Source organism: Barbus barbus, assembly GCF_936440315.1.
Source record: "Barbus barbus genome assembly, chromosome: 11".
In the NCBI taxonomy this organism is placed as follows: domain Eukaryota; kingdom Metazoa; phylum Chordata; class Actinopteri; order Cypriniformes; family Cyprinidae; genus Barbus; species Barbus barbus.
The window spans coordinates 29,190,460-29,212,430 of record NC_136739.1 but is presented as its reverse complement, the minus strand read 5'-3'; the positions used below and the strand labels follow the sequence as shown (position 1 = coordinate 29,212,430).

Sequence of the window (21,971 nt, the reverse complement as noted above, 5' to 3'; positions counted from 1 at the left end):
GGCAAAAAGTGAGCAATCTCCAGGTGCTTTCAGTTGAGAGAGTCACTAGGTTGCTGTAGACAATCTATGACAGATTAGGTAATGTTATCTTTTAAGTAGCATTGCAGTTGTCTGTAATAGTTTTTATCAGTAGTATTTAAATTGATATTGTTAATAATGTATGTTAAAATATGTGCTTTATATTTTCCAGCTGTTCTTTTAATGTATTAAGTGAAATTTTTCCATATTAGAATGATTGAATTGTCTGGTACACTGTCCTGTATATGTTTAGTTATTTGCTGATTTTTGGTGTTTCTTGGATGTGGCAGTTGACTCTTTTACTTTCACTAACTTTACAGTCCCATCTGCAGCTGTTACTTAAAACACCCATTTTCGAGCCCTGTCACATTAGTCTCATGCCAACTATAGATTTTTATGGTTGGCCATAAAATAAAAAAAAATCCATAGTTATTTAGATCCTTACTTATTTGTCATGGGAATGTATTAGCCTTGAGTGATGTCTATATCAAAGTAGTTTGCTGTATTTCTGTGTTCACATCTGAAATCGGTGTTGCACTTTTCAAAGCCATTAGCACTTGAGTCTTTAATTGTGTAGATCATCTTGGTTAATGATTTCCATTCAGAATGATAGATCTGTCACGTGTCTCTAGGGAGCGTGTCCCATCTGAGTGGTATTGAGTCATTGAGTTAAAGACAGTTAAGACTATTAGCTGATTGTTTGAGCTGTTAACCTGCTGCTTTCTCCAGTGCGTGTCCATCACAACACAAAGGACCGAGTCGTCTTAGTGACCTCTGATAGCTGAGGGCTTTGAGATGGAAAGTACAGGACAGAGAGGTTTATGGGACCTTTTGTGGCTGGATTGGCAAATGGGAAGATTTGAATGGGCGTCAAGTGACTGAACAAAACTTCACTAAACGTTATTTGTAGCAGGCTTTCTAGCCAATAATCACAATAATCTTTCTATGTTATATTTGATATGATTTCAAACTCTGTCCGCTTAATAATGGAATTAAATATCGTTTTGGCGCTCTTTAGATTGACATGACAGATCGCAGCGCGCGTGTACGCGTTATGGGCTGTTAATCTGGTCATATTGGCTTGTCATGCTCTTTTAGTAGATGGAGGAAATTACAAAAGATCTGAGCTGATATATGAATTGTCTCTGTTTGAGTAAATTTAGTTTGAAAGGAAACCATACCTGCACTTAAAAGCTTTGGGAAGATAAGCATCCTGCCATGGTGCTCATAAATGAGTGCAGTTTTACCGCAGACAGCTATGTCCCTTCTTATGGTAAATAAAGCATGCAGTCCGCAGACCTTATCACAGTCGAGCACTTGACATGAGAACAGCAGGTCAGACTGAACTCAGCTTCAAAGCTAATATGGGTTGGTGTCGTTTTTAGTGCTTGAATTAATTGTAGACATGGATTGTTTTTAAAATCTTTAAATGTGCGGTCTGTGATCAGAGACGGCAATTCAAATAAACACTGTTAACAATTTATTTATTATACCAGTCAACCAGTTTGCAACCAAAACCATAAGACATCAGTGATGGCACATTTAGGATGAAAATACCCAGCATCTGACAAAGTTGAACAATCCTCCATTAGAAAATGGATTTACCAGTTTTTAGCAAACAGTACCTCTCTGGATAGAGAAGGGCAGCCTGCATTCAGTACAAGGACAGAATGCACCATACACCCCCTTTCGAGCCCCCTGCCCTGTAACATGATCTCATCTGATTATTTTCATTCCAGCCGATCACAGTGTTGGACGCGTTGCCTTGCAAGAGTGAAAGCAGCCCGCCTGACTCTGTCATGACTCACTGTTGTTTCTCGTTTGCTTTTCAATGGCATCAATTGATCTGGCGTGTCTTTTCACCGGCATAAACACCCTCAGGCGCAGAGCTGAGGTGACACAGAGATATGAAACGATGTCAAGGGGAAACATGTATGTAAAAATAGCATTTTCTGCAGTTTCATTAGCATTCCGTCTCTGCCTCTGGACATTTGAGAAAAGTTTTCCTTTTTCAGAAAGAAATGCAAAATCTCCCCTGATCACCCTCAGGGGTGCAGGCTGCTTTTGAAGAGACTGATGATGCGCTGGATTTGTGTGTGTGTGTGTGGGTGTGCACACATGGCAAACACATGCAAGCGGACACACACAATCTAACAAAGTCCAAGCCAGTTTACACAAAGGAGTCTGTCCAGAATGTAATTGAGCACATGTCTTTTAAAGGTGAAATGTGCAATTTATGTGCCTTGATTTGTTGGTTAAGTTTGGAATAGCATATAATACTATCATTGTTTCTGCAGTATGACGTATTTATTCCTTGCAAACTACTAGCATTTTCTGTTTGCAAAGAAAAACCCGGTTGAATTGATGACATTCATTGAAATGTGCAATATACAACAAAGTACATGGCACTGTATCCCACAATGCATTTTCGACCTTACTTTCCATTGGCAGTGTAACAAATGATCAGAGTAATTGCAGATTTTTTGACTCATTATTTCCAAATCTGAATTCTAAAAGTAAAAATTTTATTTCACAATACTGAATTAAGAATGCAAAATAATTCCACAAAATAATCATTGCGTCATTCCAGCTATTCAATTATAATATATTCAGAACAACAGCATGATTACAGTATTGGCCTAGTTTATTGAACTGTTTTCAATAAACAAGAAGTTAATAGTGAGCAACTTATATTTTAGACACAGTGTTAGACACACATTTTTGCTCTGCCAATGAAAATAGTTCCAAATAAATTTAAAGCTGTGTCAACTGTTGCATGTCTCTGAGTAACACACAGTAGCGCCGTTTTTTCCTAAATGAATCTATTTTTAAATGAATCGCTTCAGTGAATGATTCAGTGACTCACAAGACCACTTTACTACAAAGTTAGTTTACTACAAGTTAGTTTCTTAATCAGTATATTATCTTGTGTTCATATACACATTCTTAAATCAAGAAAATGTATTAAAATGAAGTGAGCTTTGCTTAAAACAAGAAAATATTTACCAATGGGGTAAGAAAAATAAATTAGTTTTTCCTTTACAATTAAGTTTATTTTCTTACTCCATTGGCAGACATTTTATTCTTCTTTTTTTTTAAAGCAAAAACTCAATTTTGATACAATTTTAAGCATAGATAATATAATATCTTATATTATTAAGCTTCTTTTGCTTTTCATTATTTACTCAATAATGCTGCTTAATATATTAAGGCGTATTATCAATCCTAGAATATAAGTGAATTTTGTATTACTTCACTGGAAGATTGTTTGAAGTATTTTTAACTCGTCTATTCTTCAAAATAATAATTAAATAAAAATAATAGGTGTATTATTTCAAAACTTAATATCTTAATATATTATGCAGTGCTGCTTCTCAAGTAAATTTATTGTATTTGAAAGATATTTTAACTAGAAAATTTAAACTTTTTAGACCCCCCCCCCCCCCCCCAACATAAACCCCTTCATGGACTGGCAAATAAGTGTAGTGATACAAACAGTGAAAAGTCCTGGTTTCATTAGTGTGTTTATCAGCACTGCTCAACCAATCAGGTTTGAGAACGTAACTGACTCACGTTGCCATTGCCTGAGTTAGTGTTGTGACAGCTGGGCCAGTTAATAGATTGCAATTCCATTTGACGTCTCAGAAATGTCACGCTTCATCTTTAAAAATTTCCCACAGCAGGTCCGTCACGCGCTGTGTATTTTTTCTCATCCATCCATCATTGCCATTGTGATTCAAGCACACACACATTACATAACCGCTCATTAGGGCTTCCTGAAGTTGCCACTCTTCTCCTGGAGCTGCATTAGTGAAATGAGATAAGCAGATTGATGAAGACGGCCGTTAATTTCTCCCCGCTGATAGACGAGCTCTGTGCTGAGTCTAACATCATTACTTTAATCAGCTAAAACGCCCTGTCTCAGCATGCCCTTCCATTTTAGTATTGCAGTGAACACACACACAGGACTTCCTCCTGTTTGTGCTTATTTAAAACTTTTACATTACTACAGCTGAAAATGCATTCATGAGAAACCTCAACATTTTCGTTAACGCCTTTACTTCAAAAATCTGGTGTGAAATTAAAGCTCCATCACAAACCAGAATGAACACAGTTTTCAGCATAAGGCGTCTTTTATTGAATCTGGTTGCAGACCTTCTAAGGCACCATAACGTCTGATAATCTGCAATGATGACAGACATAAGGAGGCATCCTAATAGACAGGATGTTGTTTAAGCATCTGATTAGTTTTCGATGATTTACTAGTTCTGAAAACAGTCTGAGTAGGCAGTTTTTCAGTTGGAGCCATTATGTTGAATTGGAGGATCCAGCACCCCAAATAGCTTTTGAGGTTAAACACACCAGTGAGACGCTGACATCTTCTGGTCGTATACATATATAGTAAGTCATCGATATATATAAGAACTAGTAAGTCATCGAAACCACATCAAAACCTTATATATATATATATAAGTTCACACATACCTTCCCTATGTTACTGATTTACTTTGATGGAAGTTAAATGTAATTATAATACATTCAAGTAATTTTGCTCAGAATATTATTTTTTTGTCTGTAATAATTTACCAAAGACAATAATTTAGCATAGACGAGGCTTAGGCTTGTCAGACATAGGCTGTTTTTTACATTTTATTTATTTTTTTAGCACTACAAATTAAAAGAATAATTTAACTTACAACAAATTAAAGAATAATTAATGAGCATTAGGTATGTAATTGTTGTATCTGTGTAAAACAATTTTTTTTATTTGTTATTCCACTGAGAGTGATGGGAAATGTATAGTTTTGTTGCACAAACCTGTTAAATGATTAGTATTTTCTGGTTTTATTTTCTAGTACTTTTTTAATATTTGGAAAGCTTAATTTCTGTTCTTAATGAATAATGCATGCAATACAAATGAGCTAAATAGCACATCGCAACTTTAATTAGCAAAATTATCTGATCTTCTAAAAAAGCATATTCTATGAACTATTCTTCTTGCTCTTTCTTGCCTTACGAAAAAAAAGCAGAATTGTTTAAAATATTCAACGTGTCAAATCAGACTGTTAAAAATATTAGATATTATATTATTATTGTAAATATTATAATTATAAATACAAAATATATATTACAATTTGTGCATTATTTTGCAAATTTTCAGTGACTAATTTGATGGGCAACCTTACTTTATTTGACATGGACTAGCCATTATATTAAATTGTGCAATAGATATATGAGAAAAGGCTGTTTATAGATATTTGCTGCAGTATCTTTTGTCCACAAGCTGTTTCTTTGCATCTGTTTACAGATAAACTCATGCAGTATTTATTTTTGCCACTAGGAGACAGTGCAAGAATATATATTATCAGCCTTTAAATTGAACAGAGATCCTGTTTGTGTCATGTTCACGGTTTTTAGATTGCAAAAAAGAGCCCACCAACCACAACCAGCTCTGATTTTCTGAAAAAAAAATAAAAAAACTTAACACACTTTGAAGATTGACCACTGTATACTGTTAATTTCTTGTACTATTACATAAGCGCTGTGATCCACCGTGATATGTGTTGAATTCAGCAGCTGTTTCAACAAATGCAGCTGTTATTTATCCTGCGTTCCCAGGCGCATGAGCACAGCTCACAGAAAGCATGTTGATTCAGTACTGCAGTGGAGTTAGACTTGGAGAAAAGCTCGGAATCCACACCAGATGAGCATCAGAGGGAATTGTGGGAAATAACCCATACAGGATATTAAAGCTTAACAGCTACACGGGGGGGTTGTTTCTTAGTTAACACCTGAAATCACACTTAGAAGTAGATAGTGTTCTGAATGGACAGCTATGGGGTCACGCAGAGTGCAAAATAATATATAGAGGTTAAATGGATGGATTGCATAATTCATGAGTTTTCCTCACTTTCACACACAGAGGCTTTTCATGTACTTGGTATTAAGTGTGTCTGCGTTGTCTTTTGGAATTGTCTCTGGAATATTAGATAAATTTGGCAGTTATTTATTTATTTATTAAGGTATGAAAACATAAGTCTGTGTCCTCATTTAGATAGATGTGTGTCTGTGTGCTTAAAATATGACATTTATCTGTGAAATGGATTGTGCTCCTCACATGACAGGTTGATGCGTCACAGAAATGAAAGCACACAGTGGACATGGTTATCAATCATAATGCCAGAGGTTCTCAAAATAGTGTGTTCAGTGCAGAAAACAGCACACAGTTCAGTATTTACCCTAGTGTTTGTGTATCCAGTTGTCAGTTTACTGTGGGCTGCCTTGTGGTTTAACTGTAGAATGGTGAAAGGGAGTACAGTGTACTTGGTGCTTACATTGGCTGTTATGGATCAAAAGTTTTGTCAGTTTTGCTGGAAAATTAATGAACAGGTGGTTTATATATATTATATAGCCTTGTGGTACAGCGTGTTGTTGGACGGTTCAGTGAATTACATCAGATGATTATTTATCTTTTATTATTATTTGAAACTTTTTTTTTTTTTTTTTTTTTTTTTGGTGAATGTCTCTTTAAAACGTCCGTCCATCCGTCCATCCGCTTAAGTTAGTTAACGCCAAATCGAAAATCTGCACAAATCAAAAGAAGATATTTTGAAGAACATTGGGGCCTTAAACAACATTGGCCCCCATTGTTTTTTGTTATAAAACAAACAAAAAAGCAGACATTTTCAAAACTTTGTCGAAACTATGTCTTCGTCTCTCAAGTTTGCATAACTTAAAGCAGTTATCTGCCACAGTATATAGCAAAATTGCCAGCTTTTGACATTTGTTCCATTGTAAGTGCTGAGTGTGCCAAAACGCTAAACCTTTATTTGGCACTGCGGCACTCAGGGGACACTTTCGGTTTGAGAGAATGACCATAGCATTTTGAAGTGGTCCGTGTGTGCGTGTTTGCTCGAGTGCCGTCCAGTGTGTTTGTGTGTGAGGAAACTCGTGGTCCGGCTCTGTGATTGTACTCTCTGTGTAAGCCGGCACGGCCCAGCCCTCTGGGACCGCTACTCATTACAAAAGGCCAGCATGGGAAATGCCAACCTCGCTCCTCCTCCTCCTCTCTCTCTTTCTGAACATTCTTAAGTCCTTGTGTCAGATATTAAGCAGCCCCCTCCTAATCCTCTTTCTCTCCCTACATCTCTTTCACACACCCTCCACCTCTCTCTCTCTCCTGCCTCTCTCAGTATTTATACACGAAGACCTGACTTCCTAACAAGGCAAACCCACGTACGGTCCCCACAATGCACTTTCACACCCAATATGGTAGTGCTGATCTTTTATTCAGGGCTCGTGAGCTCAGAAACGTGCTGGGAAGCCCACATGCGTCTGTTGTGAAAAGAAACATGACTGGCAATAATAGATGTGGAAAAACCTTTTAAAACAATCACACGACTGTGAAGAAACTAGAAGAAATGCACTGAAAAATGACTTTGAAACAGTTTTCAATCATAAATCGATGTAAAATCTTTATCTGTGTAATCAAATAATTACAAAAATGGAAAATGAAAGTAGAATTTTGAAGTAGAAAAACTTGCTCTAATAATCTTTTGTTTTATTTACAGTTTACATTTTTTAACAGTGTGTTGGTTAAAAGTATTATAGATTCTCAATAGTATAAATATTACTGCTTGTATACATTGTAATTTTTTATTTTTTTTTAAATTGTAAAAGATTATTGGAGTAAGTACAAGAAAATACTATTCTAGTCTTTCTACTTCAAAATTTCACTTTTAGCTTATTGTTATACTTGACATTTTTAATTATTTGTGAAATTTACTTGCAATTTCTGAGTGAAAATTGTTTCAAAGAAAATTCTGTACCATTTTTTCACAATATGTAGTTTACTGGCTACTAAATATCTCAAATAAAACTCTGTTCTTATCCACATTTTGAAGAATTAATACAATTTACGTGGTAAATGTTCAACTCGGTTCCTTGATAAACATGAATTGTCCTTCTCTTAGGTGGACCTGCTGGACTTTCTGACTCCCATAAGATATGTGTCAGCTGCCACTCAGATTGGAGCTAGTGATTTCCGGTGTGTCTTGTCATTTTTGTGTGCAGTATGCATCAGATGTCAGTTAGAAGACGAGTCTGAGCCTTCAAGATGGTTATGATGCAGCTAAAGATATCTGAATGCATTAGAGCTTCTCAGTGCCCAATCTCTCAAATTTATGTTTAGGTTTTTATGCTGCCACTCGAGGCTGTGCATTACAGATGCACACCTCTTAAACATGCAGAAAAACTGTAAAGCACAGCCTCTTTTTGCTTTTTTACTTTGTTTTACAGGTACAGTCCTCTGAAGCAATCTGGGGTTAAGTGCTTTGCTCTCAATGATAGCAGCTCATGAATCATCTTTTTCTGGGGTAGATGTTCCTGTAGCTCTGTAACTATTAGAGCATGGAGCTAGCAATGCCGAGGTCATGGGTTTGATTCCCAGGGAACACACAACTTGACCAAGTGATGAATGCACACCTTGCGAGTCACTTTGGATAAAAGTGTCTGCCAAATGCATAACCTGCAACCCTTTTGCATAACTAGTCCAGATTTTCAACCACTAAGTCACACCAGAATGAAACACTCATCAGTTCTTTAAACGGTCTCACATCCGACACACTCCCAAACAGGAGGATCACATGCTAATGAAAATATCCTGAAAAGAAAAAGCCAATAACTATGCGGACCTGAAGCCAAAATATTTTTTTTTTCTATGACTCCTGAAAGGCTCCCATGGTCAGTTTTACCCTATTGAGACTTTTCTCAAAGACTAAACCAATGAGTTAAGAACACTGCAAATATAACGTATGCACAAAAAAATGTGAACCAAGACAGGAAAAATGGCAATATTACATAAGTTACAGTCTGCTCCAGAATAAGCACATATTTTTAAACTCTTTGAAATCCTGGATTTTCCCAAAGCACTTTAGATTCACACACAAAAGGAATCATCTGAGATTGAGGGGATTTGTGAGTAGTAGGAGCCTCCAGTCCGGTGTTTTCATGCTGTGACCTGGATTTCAAAAGAGGGTTGTAGGGCCGAGGAGGAAGATGAGCTCTATTCTAAAACATAGTGAGCTGCCTACAACTGCCTAGCTTCTAAAACAGACATTAGAAGCTAGGCAGCAAGATTGTACTGTTTGATGTCTTAAAACAAGAAAGGTTTTGCTGCTCAAATATTAATAATGTAAAATAACATTAAAAATTGTTTCTAGAATGTCCTAAATCGTTCAATTATGAACTTCAAAAACATGTTCTTAATCAATGTTTCGGTCTTGTTCTGCAGAATATCTGAACATCTTTAGAACAAGAAAAATTATTTTGAGTCGCAAAAAATGTGCAAGACACTATTGATACAGTATATATGTATGCATCAATAATGATGATTTTAATTGTTTTGCAGTTTATTTAAATTCAGTTTTAACATCATAAACCTTTAAAACCTCAAGTTAGATTAAAAAACAAAAAATAAGAAAAATAAACATTATTTTCACAAGATATATTGTTAAAAAAATAAATGTCTTACAACTTACTGCTTCTCTTTTTTTCTTCTAGATTATATTTTACAATTCAGACATGTTTCTCGCAATTCTGAGAAAAAAAAACAAAACAAAAAAACAGAACCGCGAGATATAAACCGAAATGGGAGGTAAACTAAGAATTCCGACTTTTCTCTCACAATTCTGAGTTTATACGCAATTCTGTTTCTTTGTTTCCTCCATGGAACAAAAAAAAAAAAGTAATTGCGACTTTTTGGGTGCTTTCACACCTGCCTCATTTAGTTCGGTTGAATCGCACTAGAGTTCGTTTTCCCTCTTGGTGCGGTTCGTTTGGGCAGGTGAGAATGCAGCAATAAGGGAGCTTTCACATCTGTAGTTCGGTTCGTTTAGTCCGGACCACAGGCAAAAAATTATACATTGTAGCTATATTTAGCCGTTTTGGTTCCTTTTCACACCACACTGTTTGCTCTGGTCCGAACCAGCTGAAACGAACCAAAATGCAGTCACGTGACAACATCCGCTTCACTTGTTGGCTAGATGTGTCTTTGAACGCATTCCCTAAACTGCTTTTCGATTGGTCAGAAAGAGCTTGCGGGAAAATTCCAACGGTGCTCCTGGAAGTAAACAAAGACAGGAGTAAAATGCAGCAGACAGCACATGCTATTACATTATTATTACAAATTTCTATGAGGCTCCGCACCTCCTCACAACCCCAAGTTTGTCCGTGAGCTGCCATGCTAAACTGCAAACTGTCAACAAACACTTCCTCATCCCATAATGCACAGCGCAGCTGGTTTAGTCCAAACATGCGCAGTTCTTTTTGCAGTTGGGTCTGTTTGAGGTCGGATTGCGTTCTCACCACAAACAAACCGCTCCAGGGTTCATTTGAAAGCGTACACTTGTTTGGTCCGCTTTTGGTGCGCACCCGAGTGCGATTAATCTCACAATTCTAATTTTTTCTCAAAATTGACCATTTGCAAAACCCGCCCACCCTTAGTTACTGTTGCCATGACCGACAAACAATGCAGCTCTCACACTACACTCACGTTCTCACGCAGTGAAAAATACATGGCAGAGCAAAGAGGAAACTGACAACACACCGACAGAGAAGACAGAGCAGGTTATTTCTGATATCAAACAAGATCTCAGGACTCTCAGCTTTTAAACTGTCATTTTTAAAGAAATTAAAACAATAAATACCGTTTTGTGGCTTTTTAATGTGTCGTGACAGATTTTTTTTATTTTTTTTATTGCAAGTACTTTAAAGGAATGCCTTTTCTTATTGACGTTACCATGGCAGCCAACAACAGCAGAGCTAACCCTCCGTACATTTTTATATTTAGTTATATTGAAAAAGTTTCAATTCAATCAATCTTTTTTACCCCGTTTTAACATGGATTTCTATGGAGAAATAGCATAGCTGTCAGGCAAGATGGCGGATAGCAGCGGCGGCACGTAATATCCGGATTCTGATTGGTCAGATCGCCTGTCAATCAAGCTCTTTGCGAACGGTCAATTGCAAGTCTTTATCTCACAGTTCTGATTTTCTCTGACTTAAATACGCAAGTTATAAAGTCAGAATTGTGAGATGTTAGCTAAATATTACGCAAAAAAAGTCCTGTGGCAGAAACAAGCTTCCGTAAGAATGAGACTAAATTTTCGCAAAATTTTCGCACTTTAAAAAAAATAAATACGACCTAGTGTTGTGTCAATCACGTTTGCACACTGCCTCCGAAACTTTCGTCCGTCAAAAGAATTTCGGATCAGGTTCGATTATGGAAGAACGCATGCGAAAACTCAGTGTGCAATGACCTTAAGAAAAGTTTTTTTTGTTGTTGTTGTTTTGCTCTGTGTGGGGAAAAATCAGACAACTGAAGCGTAACCTCTCATTCCCCATGTAGGCAGTATATAACAAGGCAGCTCACTAAGTTTTAAAAAAGACATAAAGTTGTGGTTGTCTCTGTCTGACATTTGAGGAGTTTGAGAGATATTAGGTGTGGCTTTGGAGACATTTCATTACCTCTGTGACTAAAAAACCCTGATTGTGTGTAGACCTTCTGTTATTGAGGCTCCGCCCCTCTCTGTGGAATGGCAGGTCAGACATGGGGAACAGAGTGGGCTCTGTGTAAGAAGAGCAGGAGCGTTTGGGCCGCTGTTTGCTGAAGTGTGCTGTACCTGTATGAGGTGGATTGGAATGGGCTCGTATAGGAGGCTCTTTATGTTCTCTGGGCCCCACAGATACTCTGAGAATCTGGAAGACTATTTCAGCTGGATCAGTTTTCTAAATGACATTTGAGTCACAAATAATTAATTGAGTACAGATTTGATTTCATTGAATAAGACTGATTGTTTTGGAATATATTGGCAAAATGCAAATGTAAATTGGCTGGATGTGGGTAATTTGCCATGCATTCCATCCATCCATCCATCCATCCATCCATCCATCCATCCATCCATCCATCCATCCATCCATCCATCCATCCATCCATCCATCCATCCATCCATCCATCCATCCATCCATCCATCCATCCATCCATCCATCCATCCATCCATCCATCCATCCATCCATCCATCCATCCATCCATCCATTTGATAATTTTACACTTATTTTACTTAAATTATATTTATATAAATACATTTTATTTATGCTTTTTAATTATTTCATTTTATTTTTATGCTTTTAAATTATTTATTACATTTAATTAATTAATTAATTAATTAATTTTAAATTCAGGTTCAGCAGCTAGTTCTCAAATCATCAAGATCCAAATAATGAAGATGGAAGATAATTTGTTCTGTAATTCACCAAAATTGGGTAATAAAAACTGGTTTGGACTTTTTAATTATGTAAATCTGCAAAACAACATTTTTCTAACCTTCTGAGGTAAAAAAATAAATAAAAAATCCCATACAAAAAGGATTTTGTCTGATAAATTGTCACAGAGTGCGAATTTACCAAGCTAAAGTTTACATAACAGTGAATTATCATAAGATCTGACAATACAAGACCACAATATTAACAGTTGTGAATGTAATACATTGTTTATTGCAAATATTTGCTGAAGAATAGCTCAGTAGAAGACTCATCCAGTTTTCTTCACTGGTGGTCTATTACTCAGTCCAGAAATGATAATATAAACATAGAGAAAAACTGGTATTGGCAAACAACGTTTGTTGTGTCGAGCAGCTTTATATCAGTCATAAACGTCTGAAGGCTTTTCCTCCATTTCACATGAATCACAGACGATGTTTATTGAAAACCCATAATGATCAACCACTAATCTGAATGATCTTGTGGGGAACATGTCTATGGTAGTTATTGAGCTCAACCACTATGGCCAACAGAAAGGCGGGATGTGTGAGTCTTATGTGAAGGGTGTTGCGTAATGTCAAGTTTCTAATGGCAAATGTTATTTGACAGAGAGAACAGAGTAAGCAATTTTACAGTGCATTACGTGTGATGAGACGTGTTAAAAGAAAACAACTTTTCTGAAGTAAATATTTTTTTGTCTTGTTTTTTGCTTTGCTTTGCTTTGTTTTGTTTTGCTTTGCTTTGCTTTTTGTTTTTTTTCTGCCCAATGTGTTTCATACTTACATCCTAGTTAGGCCTCTCGGTAGTGTTAAAAAAAACAATTATAGAATCAAATATATTTATAATATTTTTTTTAAGTGTTTTGTTTTGTTTTGCCGACGAAAGCCCACAATTTACTTAAATACTAATTACACCCCTAAGTAATAGTAAACAATGTTTTTACAATGCACAATTGTATTTATAAAGTATGTGTAAAAATAATGGCTTGTTTTTTTCTTTGTCTCCTTGTAGTTTGCCGGTTAGCCTGCCACAGGAAGTGTGAGGTTAAGGTAAGAAACCAAAGCATGCTTGTTTTGTTATATTAGACACTTGAAAAAGTTTCTTTTGAACAGGTTTTGCATAAAAATGAATGTCTGTAATACTGAAATTGTGTTGTGAGAGACTGAAACCAAGGTTGTGAGCCTTCAGAACGTCCCTAAATGGTTGCGTCTGCTTGTACAGGTTAGGCTCCTTTTGTCAAATCCACCATCACATTTCTGTCTGGAAACCAAACAAATCTTATCACAGAGGACATTTTTTTCCTTGATAGTGGACAAGTCCCTCTGGTAAAGGAAGGGTATCGGTTTACTCTGGAATCTAAAAAACAACAACTGCATGCTGTCCCAGGACATGTTTGGCTTGGCCAACTCATTCCTTGTTTTAGAATACCCTCCCCAAAATCAAGCCCCTCAACCTTTCCTGTATGATAGTCCCGTTTTGAATTGTGTTTTGAGAGTGAAAAAAAGATTATGCGCACTAAGAAAAAAGTATTCCTTCAAGAACTGTTCACTGAAAGGTTCTTTAGACAACCTAAAAAGGTTCTTCTATGGCATCACTGAAAACAAAACACTTTTGGAACGATTATGTTTAAAAGGTTCCTTAAAATGTAGCCTACATTGGCAGCTCATGGGTTTTTGGAACAGAGATTATTCCTCTCCATCATCTCTGAGCTCCATATGGCAGCTATTAGTGTGTATATTGGTAATGTGTGTGTGTTTGTATCGGGCAACTAGGCCTACCTACTGCTGTGGCCCTTTTTGCACCCACAGGAAATTCCAGAGGTGCGTGTTTTTTTGGAGCTCTGAGTTTGCTTTGCAGATCAGTGTACACTGTTGTTCAGCAACACTTGAGCATTTTGCTGTGTGGTTTGTAGAAACGACAGGATGTCTTGCAGGGATGTGTTCTCTTTGAGATCATCAAGGAAAAAAGTAACCCAAAAAAAGCAGCAGGACGGGGCTTTTTGTTTGATAGAGTGCATCTGATTTGGGAGGACAGCTATGACACCCTGAAGCTCCCTTGATTAAACTGCGATTAAGGCTAAAAAAATGCTCCAGATCTGTTTAGAGACGTGTAACAACTTCCCTCGCCAGAATCATGGAGGAATTTCCGACCAAATCATCCAAAAATGGATGCAATTCGTTTCCTGTTATTAGATAAAAGATGAAAATGACAATGAGTGATGCAGAGCTGGTCTTTGGATTCCTCCCGTTTTTATTACAGAAATTACTTAAAAGTCAATGTGAAAAGCTGAACTGCAAAAAGCACCCTGCAAAGTAAAGAAACCTCTCTTCTGAAACAATAAATAAGTTTAACTTTTTTATTTTGTTTTAAATGCTTCCATTTTATTTTAAGCCTCCCAATGTCTTCGTTAGACCACTGAGTAATAGTAAAAAGAACGTCATTTTTTTTTTTTTATTAAAGATTGTACTTTTATTGACTTTTAAAAAAATAAAGAACAGCAAATTGTCACAGTAAGTCTAGGATTGTGCATTACAAAAATGTATTTGGGTCAGTTTTAATTTCATGTTGACATCTCAATGCAAATCCAGGCAATTTATATAATTCAAGCCCTTGTCAAATGGACATTTTCCACACTGACATGCTATTCCATAAATCTCCACGTCCATATTTATATAAGATGTGGCTGCTGTCTAACCTCTGCCACAAAAAACAAATGCTCAGACCATTTGCACTGTCCAGACTTGGTGGATAACTGGCTCTGCTCTGAGAAATGTTGGAAGAAACGAGACAAATGGCACATGGACACAAATATGACATTGCTAATAGACACAGGCTAAAGAATCCTCCACTTAAAATACACATAATGACTAGAATGTTGACTAGAAACATTGATATTTAGTTGGATTTTAAGTTGAACTTTTTAAGTTTTTGTCTTGTTTTCCAGTAAAAACATCTAAAATGCCATCAGTCAAGATAAATTTACTCGAGAAACAACATTGCTTAGAATATTATGTGAGTGTATCTGTTTGAAGGATTTTTAGATATTTTTACTGGAAAAGTAGGTCTTTTGGCAGCTATAAGAGAGCTGGGACAAATTTCAGCCTGGAGAATGACTCGCATCATAAATGTGTCTTAGATAGCAGAAGGTTGTGCAGGTCAGACAGCTCCAATCACAACAAATTCACCTTCTCCAACGTCTCTTCTTCTCTCATTATGATTGCTCATTTCTGTCGACAGCTTAGCCTGGTTTCACAAGGGGTCGGAAATGACTGCAGCGGTTCACAGCGGGTTCATTGCACATGGGCTTGGACGAGTTTAGGCACGTCCGCGAGACTGGACTTGATTTGAATTCCAAAGGCTGGAAAATGGAGTTACAGTCTCTGGGTGATTGTAAATATAGGCAAATGAGGTTAAGTGGGAGAGTAAATGAATCATTAGACTCAAAGGCCAGCCATGAGCTGTAGAGAGCTAATGTGAGATGCCGGCGGCGAGCACGTGTGTATGGTGCCAGTTCACTGCGGGGAGAGTCAGCATGCTGAAGAGGGCAATTACTGGAAATGCCAGAGGAAATCAGTGTGAATTCAAAGGTGTGAGAAAACATCTAGTCAGAGATGTCAGATGTGGCTTTATTGTGTAGTCTGACATGTTTCTTAAAGGTGAAATGTTTTAATCCAGTGTACAATTGGTGTCACTAAAGGGAATTGCAAAAATAATGACTCGTGGTGGGGATTTTGATTCATCTGAGGCATCGAATCAATCACTGAGCTTTATTCAGTGTCTCATCTTCAATCAGTTCATCAAAAAGATTTGTTTGTTTATTAATTTAGTTACCCTTTCTGTAGTTTTTATCTATTTCAGAGGTGAGTCCAGAGGTGAGTCACTCATGAGATTTGTTCATTGATTTGTTTAGTAACTTTTCTTCAGGTGTCTTATTATAAATGAGTATTTGTTCAGAGACTGAAATATTTTGAATCAATTAACCAAAAAGCTGTATTCATTTTAGTTACCTTTTCTGTACGTTTTTGCATTTCAGTGAGTTGAATCTTTGGAATCAGTTCACTAATAAGATTTGTTGAATGAGTGTTTTTTTTGCATGTTATTAATGACTCAAACCACTCACTCACCATTCAGTGAATCAGTTCATTAAAAACATTTGTTCATTGAAGTGAACGAGAATGATTTTTCACTTAAAAGATTCAAATAGGAGAAAGCATTCATCAGAAAAATATACACATCAGCTTTAACTTGGGCCCCTGAAATGCTTGTTTACATTGGCAATGAGAAATATGATCACTATGTGTAAGAAAAACTTCCTACTCAATCTATGGAGCTGCAGTTGCAAATACCCTAGATTGCCTTTGTACCGACCAGGAGATAAAGCCATTAGTCATTTTGGTCTATTAAACTATATATCCGTATTTGGTAATATATGATGGCTATAGAATGTCTATGCTCTGATGTCGTTGTTTGTGTTCCAGCTGGTCTTTCCAGATCCTTTTGAATACTATACATAGAATCTGAAATGTCTTTCCCTCCTACTTACTCTGAATGTCTTTGAACACACATAGCTAAATCATGGCTTCATTTTAGTAACATGTGGACAGGCAGTTGGTCATTTTAAAAAGTAAAGGTTCTTTATTGCCATCTATGGTTCCATGTAGAACCTGGAACATCCATGGAATCTTTCCATTCAACAAAAGTTTTTTTTATAGTGGAAAAAGGTTCTTTAGATTATGAAAATGTTCTTCACACTACGAAAAGTGGTTCTTTTAAGAACTGTTCACTGAAAGGTTCTTTTGGGAAACCCAAAAATGTTGTTCCATGCCATAGTTGCGAAAAACTAATTTGGAACCTTTTGAAACCTTTGTTTTTAAGAATATACAGTCAGATGTATCTTTCAGATCAGCTACTTTTATTGTGGAGTAGCATTTTGAAGGAAATCGTGGTGAGCAGTTGACATGTCTATACTTGAAAGCAAAAGTTTGTGAACCCTTTGGAATTAAATTGATTCCCACTGATTACTCATAAAATGTGGTCTGATCTTCATCTAAGTCACAACTGTAGACACATACAATCTGACTGAACTAAAAAGACAGCGTAATCATGCTGGAAAAAGTAAGTGCACCCTCAATTTTACTTACTTGTACGTCCTTTTTCTTGTAACTCCCCTTGAGTATTGAGGATGTTAGCACAACAGTAGTGCTAAAATGAGCGTTAAGATGCATTAGCTAAGTATTTGTGTCTACTTTTACGCAGACAATGTTTTTGACTTGTGTGTTGGGTTTTGGGTTTAGAACTGTGCTGGAAGGGAACAGCGTGAGTAATGTTTAGTCCAGCTCCTAGGGAGTCAATTTGAGAAAATGAACTAACTCTGACCACCATAAATCAGCTTTTTCTTAAACAGCTAAGCATTCTTTTTCTTTCCCGCTTTTAAAAAAAAAAACATTTTAAGATCATAACACATTGTTAGTCCTGGCGTGAGACTCTGAAAACACAGCATTGTCTTTTACGATGCTTCACCTCATTTGCTCAGCTCAATGATTCTTGGTTTCAGCTGGAGGACTGACCGGCTGCTAGCAAGAGACTTATAACCTTACCGTGTTTATTTTATTTTTTTAGCCACTCGAGGAGTGCAATTTTGCTCCTGAATTGGTCAGACGGGCTGGAGTTGTGATAGGAGTCAATGGCTTCCTGGATTTGGCTGCTCGGGAGCATGTTTTTCCACCTCAAACAACTAGTTCTCACTGTGCTGAACCTAAGGAGCTTTTAAAGATCTAAAGGTCTCAATTGAGGACAAATAGAGGAACTAAGTGCGGACAGAACAATGATGGGTCCTCTTCCAAAATCTGCATCCCCTGCTAGCCAAGAAGTACACTGGGTGACTCAGTCCTGGGTTTGGTCATGGGGAGCTGGCCTGAGGTGTTTTCCCCTTGAACAGGAAAAGCAGTGCTCCACCCCTTCAGTTGAACACTGGTGTGAAGTCCATATGGTTCCTGACTGAGCTGCACATGTGCATTGATGAGTTCCTCTTGCTTATTTAGCAGGTGCATTGCCATATTTTTGACTCGTGTCCTTGATATGTTTAAACAAAGTGCACTGACCACAATGATTTTCCATCATCTCTTTTCTTGCTCACAGCTATCCATTGTTCTGTGGCTTTCAGCTGGGGTATCCATTATAACAAAGCCAGTGATTGGATTTTTCAGCACAATTAAGTAACCGAAAACAGAAAAGTTGAGATGTTATTACCAGCTTAAGTTAAAACGAGGCCACTCCTACAAGTGTCTGTGATTACAACATCACATTATCATAATCATAATCAATAATCATTTATTTATCATAAAGAGCTTTATTGCCAAGTATGCTTGCGCATACAAGGAATTTGTTTTAGTGTCATAAGCTTCCATTTCACAGAGACAACAACGACACACAGACAATACAAATAAGATGAGAATAACAAATACACCCATGTAAATATAAATACACAAAATATATATAATTTGAAAAATAAATAAATTGTATGTACAGTTGTGCTATAGATGATAGAATGGAATAGAATAGAAAGAGATGCAGGGATGTACTAGGATGGAGGTGGTAGCAAATAAATATAAGGTTATTGCACATTGTTATTGCATAATAAATCAGAATGAGAATCAGAATGAGCTTTTTTGGCCAGGTATGTTCACACATACGAGGAATTTGTTATAGTGACAGAAGCGCCACAGTACAACAGAAAGACAGCAACAGGACAGGACACAGATAATAAAAGAATAATATACAAATATGCATATAGGCAATGTTCAAAAGATCAAAAACACAATATATAATATAGACAATTATGTGTGTACAGGTCTGATATGTGCAAATTTGAAATGAAAAAATAAGTATGTGTGGTGAATAAATAATGTATAATAGAGTTGTGTCTTCCACGTTTAGTGTCACGTGTTCATGAGATGGATTGCCTGAGGGAAGAAACTGTTCCTGTGCCTGGCCGTTCTGGTGCTCAGAGCTCTGTAGCGTCGACCAGACGGTAACAGTTCAAAGAGGGAGTGTGCTGGATGTGAGGGGTCCAGAGTGATTTTGCCAGCCCTTTGGACACGATGAATGAGTTGTCAGGATAATGAAAGTGAATTTGTATGGATTACCTGGCATCCTGTAACTGTTATTTGAGTAAAATGAGATTCAGGTTCTGAATTTTGAGCAGAAATATTTTGCAGGAACCGCAGCTCCTTAAATTAGATTAGATTAGATTCAACTTTATTGTCATTGCACATGTAAGGTACAGGGCAACGAAATGCAGTTAGCATCTAACCAGAAGTGCAATCAGCAGAGGTACAGGATATACAGTGCCTACAATATATTGCATATGTACAGAAATATACAGATAAGGCAGTACTATGGACATAATTTACAAATTTTTAAATACTATCAGTATGATATACAGATGGGTGATATGAACAATACTATACAGATGGATTATGCAGTAAATGTATGTACACTGAGCAAAAACTATCTCTGGACGTCCTCAATGGCAGGAAGTGGTGTCCCTGTGATGCGCTGGGCAGTTTTCACCACACTCTGCAGTGCCTTGCGGTCAGCAACTGAGAAGTTCCCATACTAGACTGTGATACAGTTGGTCAGGATGCTTTCGATCACACACCGGTAGAAGTTCACCAGGATGGCTGGAGATAAGTGGTTCTTCTTCAGTGTCCTAAGGAAGAAGAGGCGTTGGTGAGCCTTCTTGACTAGGCTGGATGTGTTGATGGTCCAGGTCAGGTCCTCCGAGATGTGGGTTCCCAGGAACTTGAAGCTAGAGACACGTTCAACAACCATCCCGTTAATGTGGATGGTTTATTATTACTTTACTATTTACTATTAAAACAATATATATATATAACTCCTCAAATATAATAAATTAATAAATAATAATGAAATAATAAATATGAAATTTATAGCTTGTTGTTAGTTTGTGACAAATGAGACCTTATTGTAAAGTGTTACCTGTTAATCAATTAAAAACTGCTATATTTGTCTCGTTATGATTTTATAATCTCAGTATGATTTTGTTTGATCAGGTTTTGATGCTCTAATCAACTAGATGCTTTTGAACTGAAATTAGATTATTACACATGAGTTTTTGTTCATTTTTCATTTTTTTGGTACCTTTAACATAATATTTAATGAAACACACTTTAGCTCCAAAGGCAATCACTCACTCTTTGAGAGGACATGCAAAGAGAACTGAGGGTGTTGCACACTTCTGAACATCACATGCACCCTAGAGTTTCATTTGTTCTAGTCAAGTTTTTTGTACGGATTGCGTCTACAATCCAAACATAACCCAAAAAGCGCGAGTCTGTCTGGGCATTCCCTGTCAGACGGTGGAGTATGATTACTCATCATTCATGATTTGTGTGTTCCTCTTCCTACTCAATTCTCAGTGCTGCAGGCATAGATACAGTTGGGAAAACAAACAGCAACACCCAAACTGATTGAGATGGAGTAATCAAGACAGTATGGAAAATATGTAAACAGGAGGCCAAGTGAGAAGAGCCATTAGTCCCTGGAGGAAGAGCAGAAGAGGATAAGAGAATACACATGCTGCAAACAGAGAGACACAAATTATATGTTTTTATTAGAAACAGACTGTATCGTGACATTGGCACTGCCATGAGGGATATTAGTATGTATTAGGAGTTGCTCTGTTGGGTGGAGTTCAGGCGGGTGTGTGTCTGAACAGTACACTGTTATTGTACAAACTGGGGTAAGGGAATTTTTAAAAACCTTTAAAAAAATGTCTTTCTCACTTTAACTCATTTTAACATTCACCAAACTCTGCACAGTGTATCTATCAATCTATCTGTCTATCTGTCTATCTGTCTGTCTGTCTGTCTGTCTGTTGTAACACTTTATTTTAGGGTCTCTTAACTAGTTGCTTATTAGCATGCATATTACTAGAATGTTAGTCATTTATTAGTACTCATTAAGCACATATACATGTCTTATTCTACATGACCTTATTCTACATCCCTAGTCCTACCCAATACCTAAAGTTAACAACTACCTTACTAACTATTAATAAGCATTACATTTGGAATTTACTGAGGGAAAAGTCATAGTTAATAGTCAATAAGTGTTCCCTATTCTAAAGTGTTACCCTATCTATCTGTCTATCTGTCTGGCTGTCTTGCTGTCTGGCTGTCTATCTGTCTGGCTGCCTATCTGTCTGGCTGCCTATCTGTCTGGCTGTCTATCTGTCTGGCTGCCTATCTGTCTGGCTGTCTTGCTGTCTGGCTGTCTATCTGTCTGGCTGTCTTGCTGTCTGGCTGTCTATCTGTCTGGCTGCCTATCTGTCTGGCTGTCTTGCTGTCTGAGTGTCTGGCTGTCTTGCTGTCTATCTGTCTGGCTGTCTTGCTGTCTATCTGTCTGGCTGTCTGGCTGTCTAGCTGTCTATCTGTCTGGCTGTCTTGCTGTCTATCTGTCTGGCTGTCTATCTATCTGTCTGGCTGTCTGGCTGTCTATCTGTCTGGCTGTCTATCTGTCTGGCTGTCTTGCTGTCTTGCTGTCTGGCTGTCTATCTGTCTGGCTGTCTTGCTGTCTGGCTGTCTGGCTGTCTTGCTGTCTGGCTGTCTATC

At 37.2% G+C, this 21,971-nt stretch overlaps 1 protein-coding gene across 6 annotated transcripts in view; it reads left to right on the top strand.

Annotated features, from left to right (window-relative positions):
* Positions 1-21,971, top strand: part of LOC306877329 (tensin-1-like) — a 230,367-nt gene that overhangs the window by 90,046 nt on the left and 118,350 nt on the right. For all 6 annotated transcript variants that reach the window (XM_079429036.1, XM_079429033.1, XM_079429039.1 and 3 more), the window contains exon 3: positions 13,348-13,385. In XM_079429036.1, the coding sequence (XP_079285162.1) occupies positions 13,348-13,385 (38 nt within the window). The remainder of the gene's footprint in view (positions 1-13,347; positions 13,386-21,971) is intronic.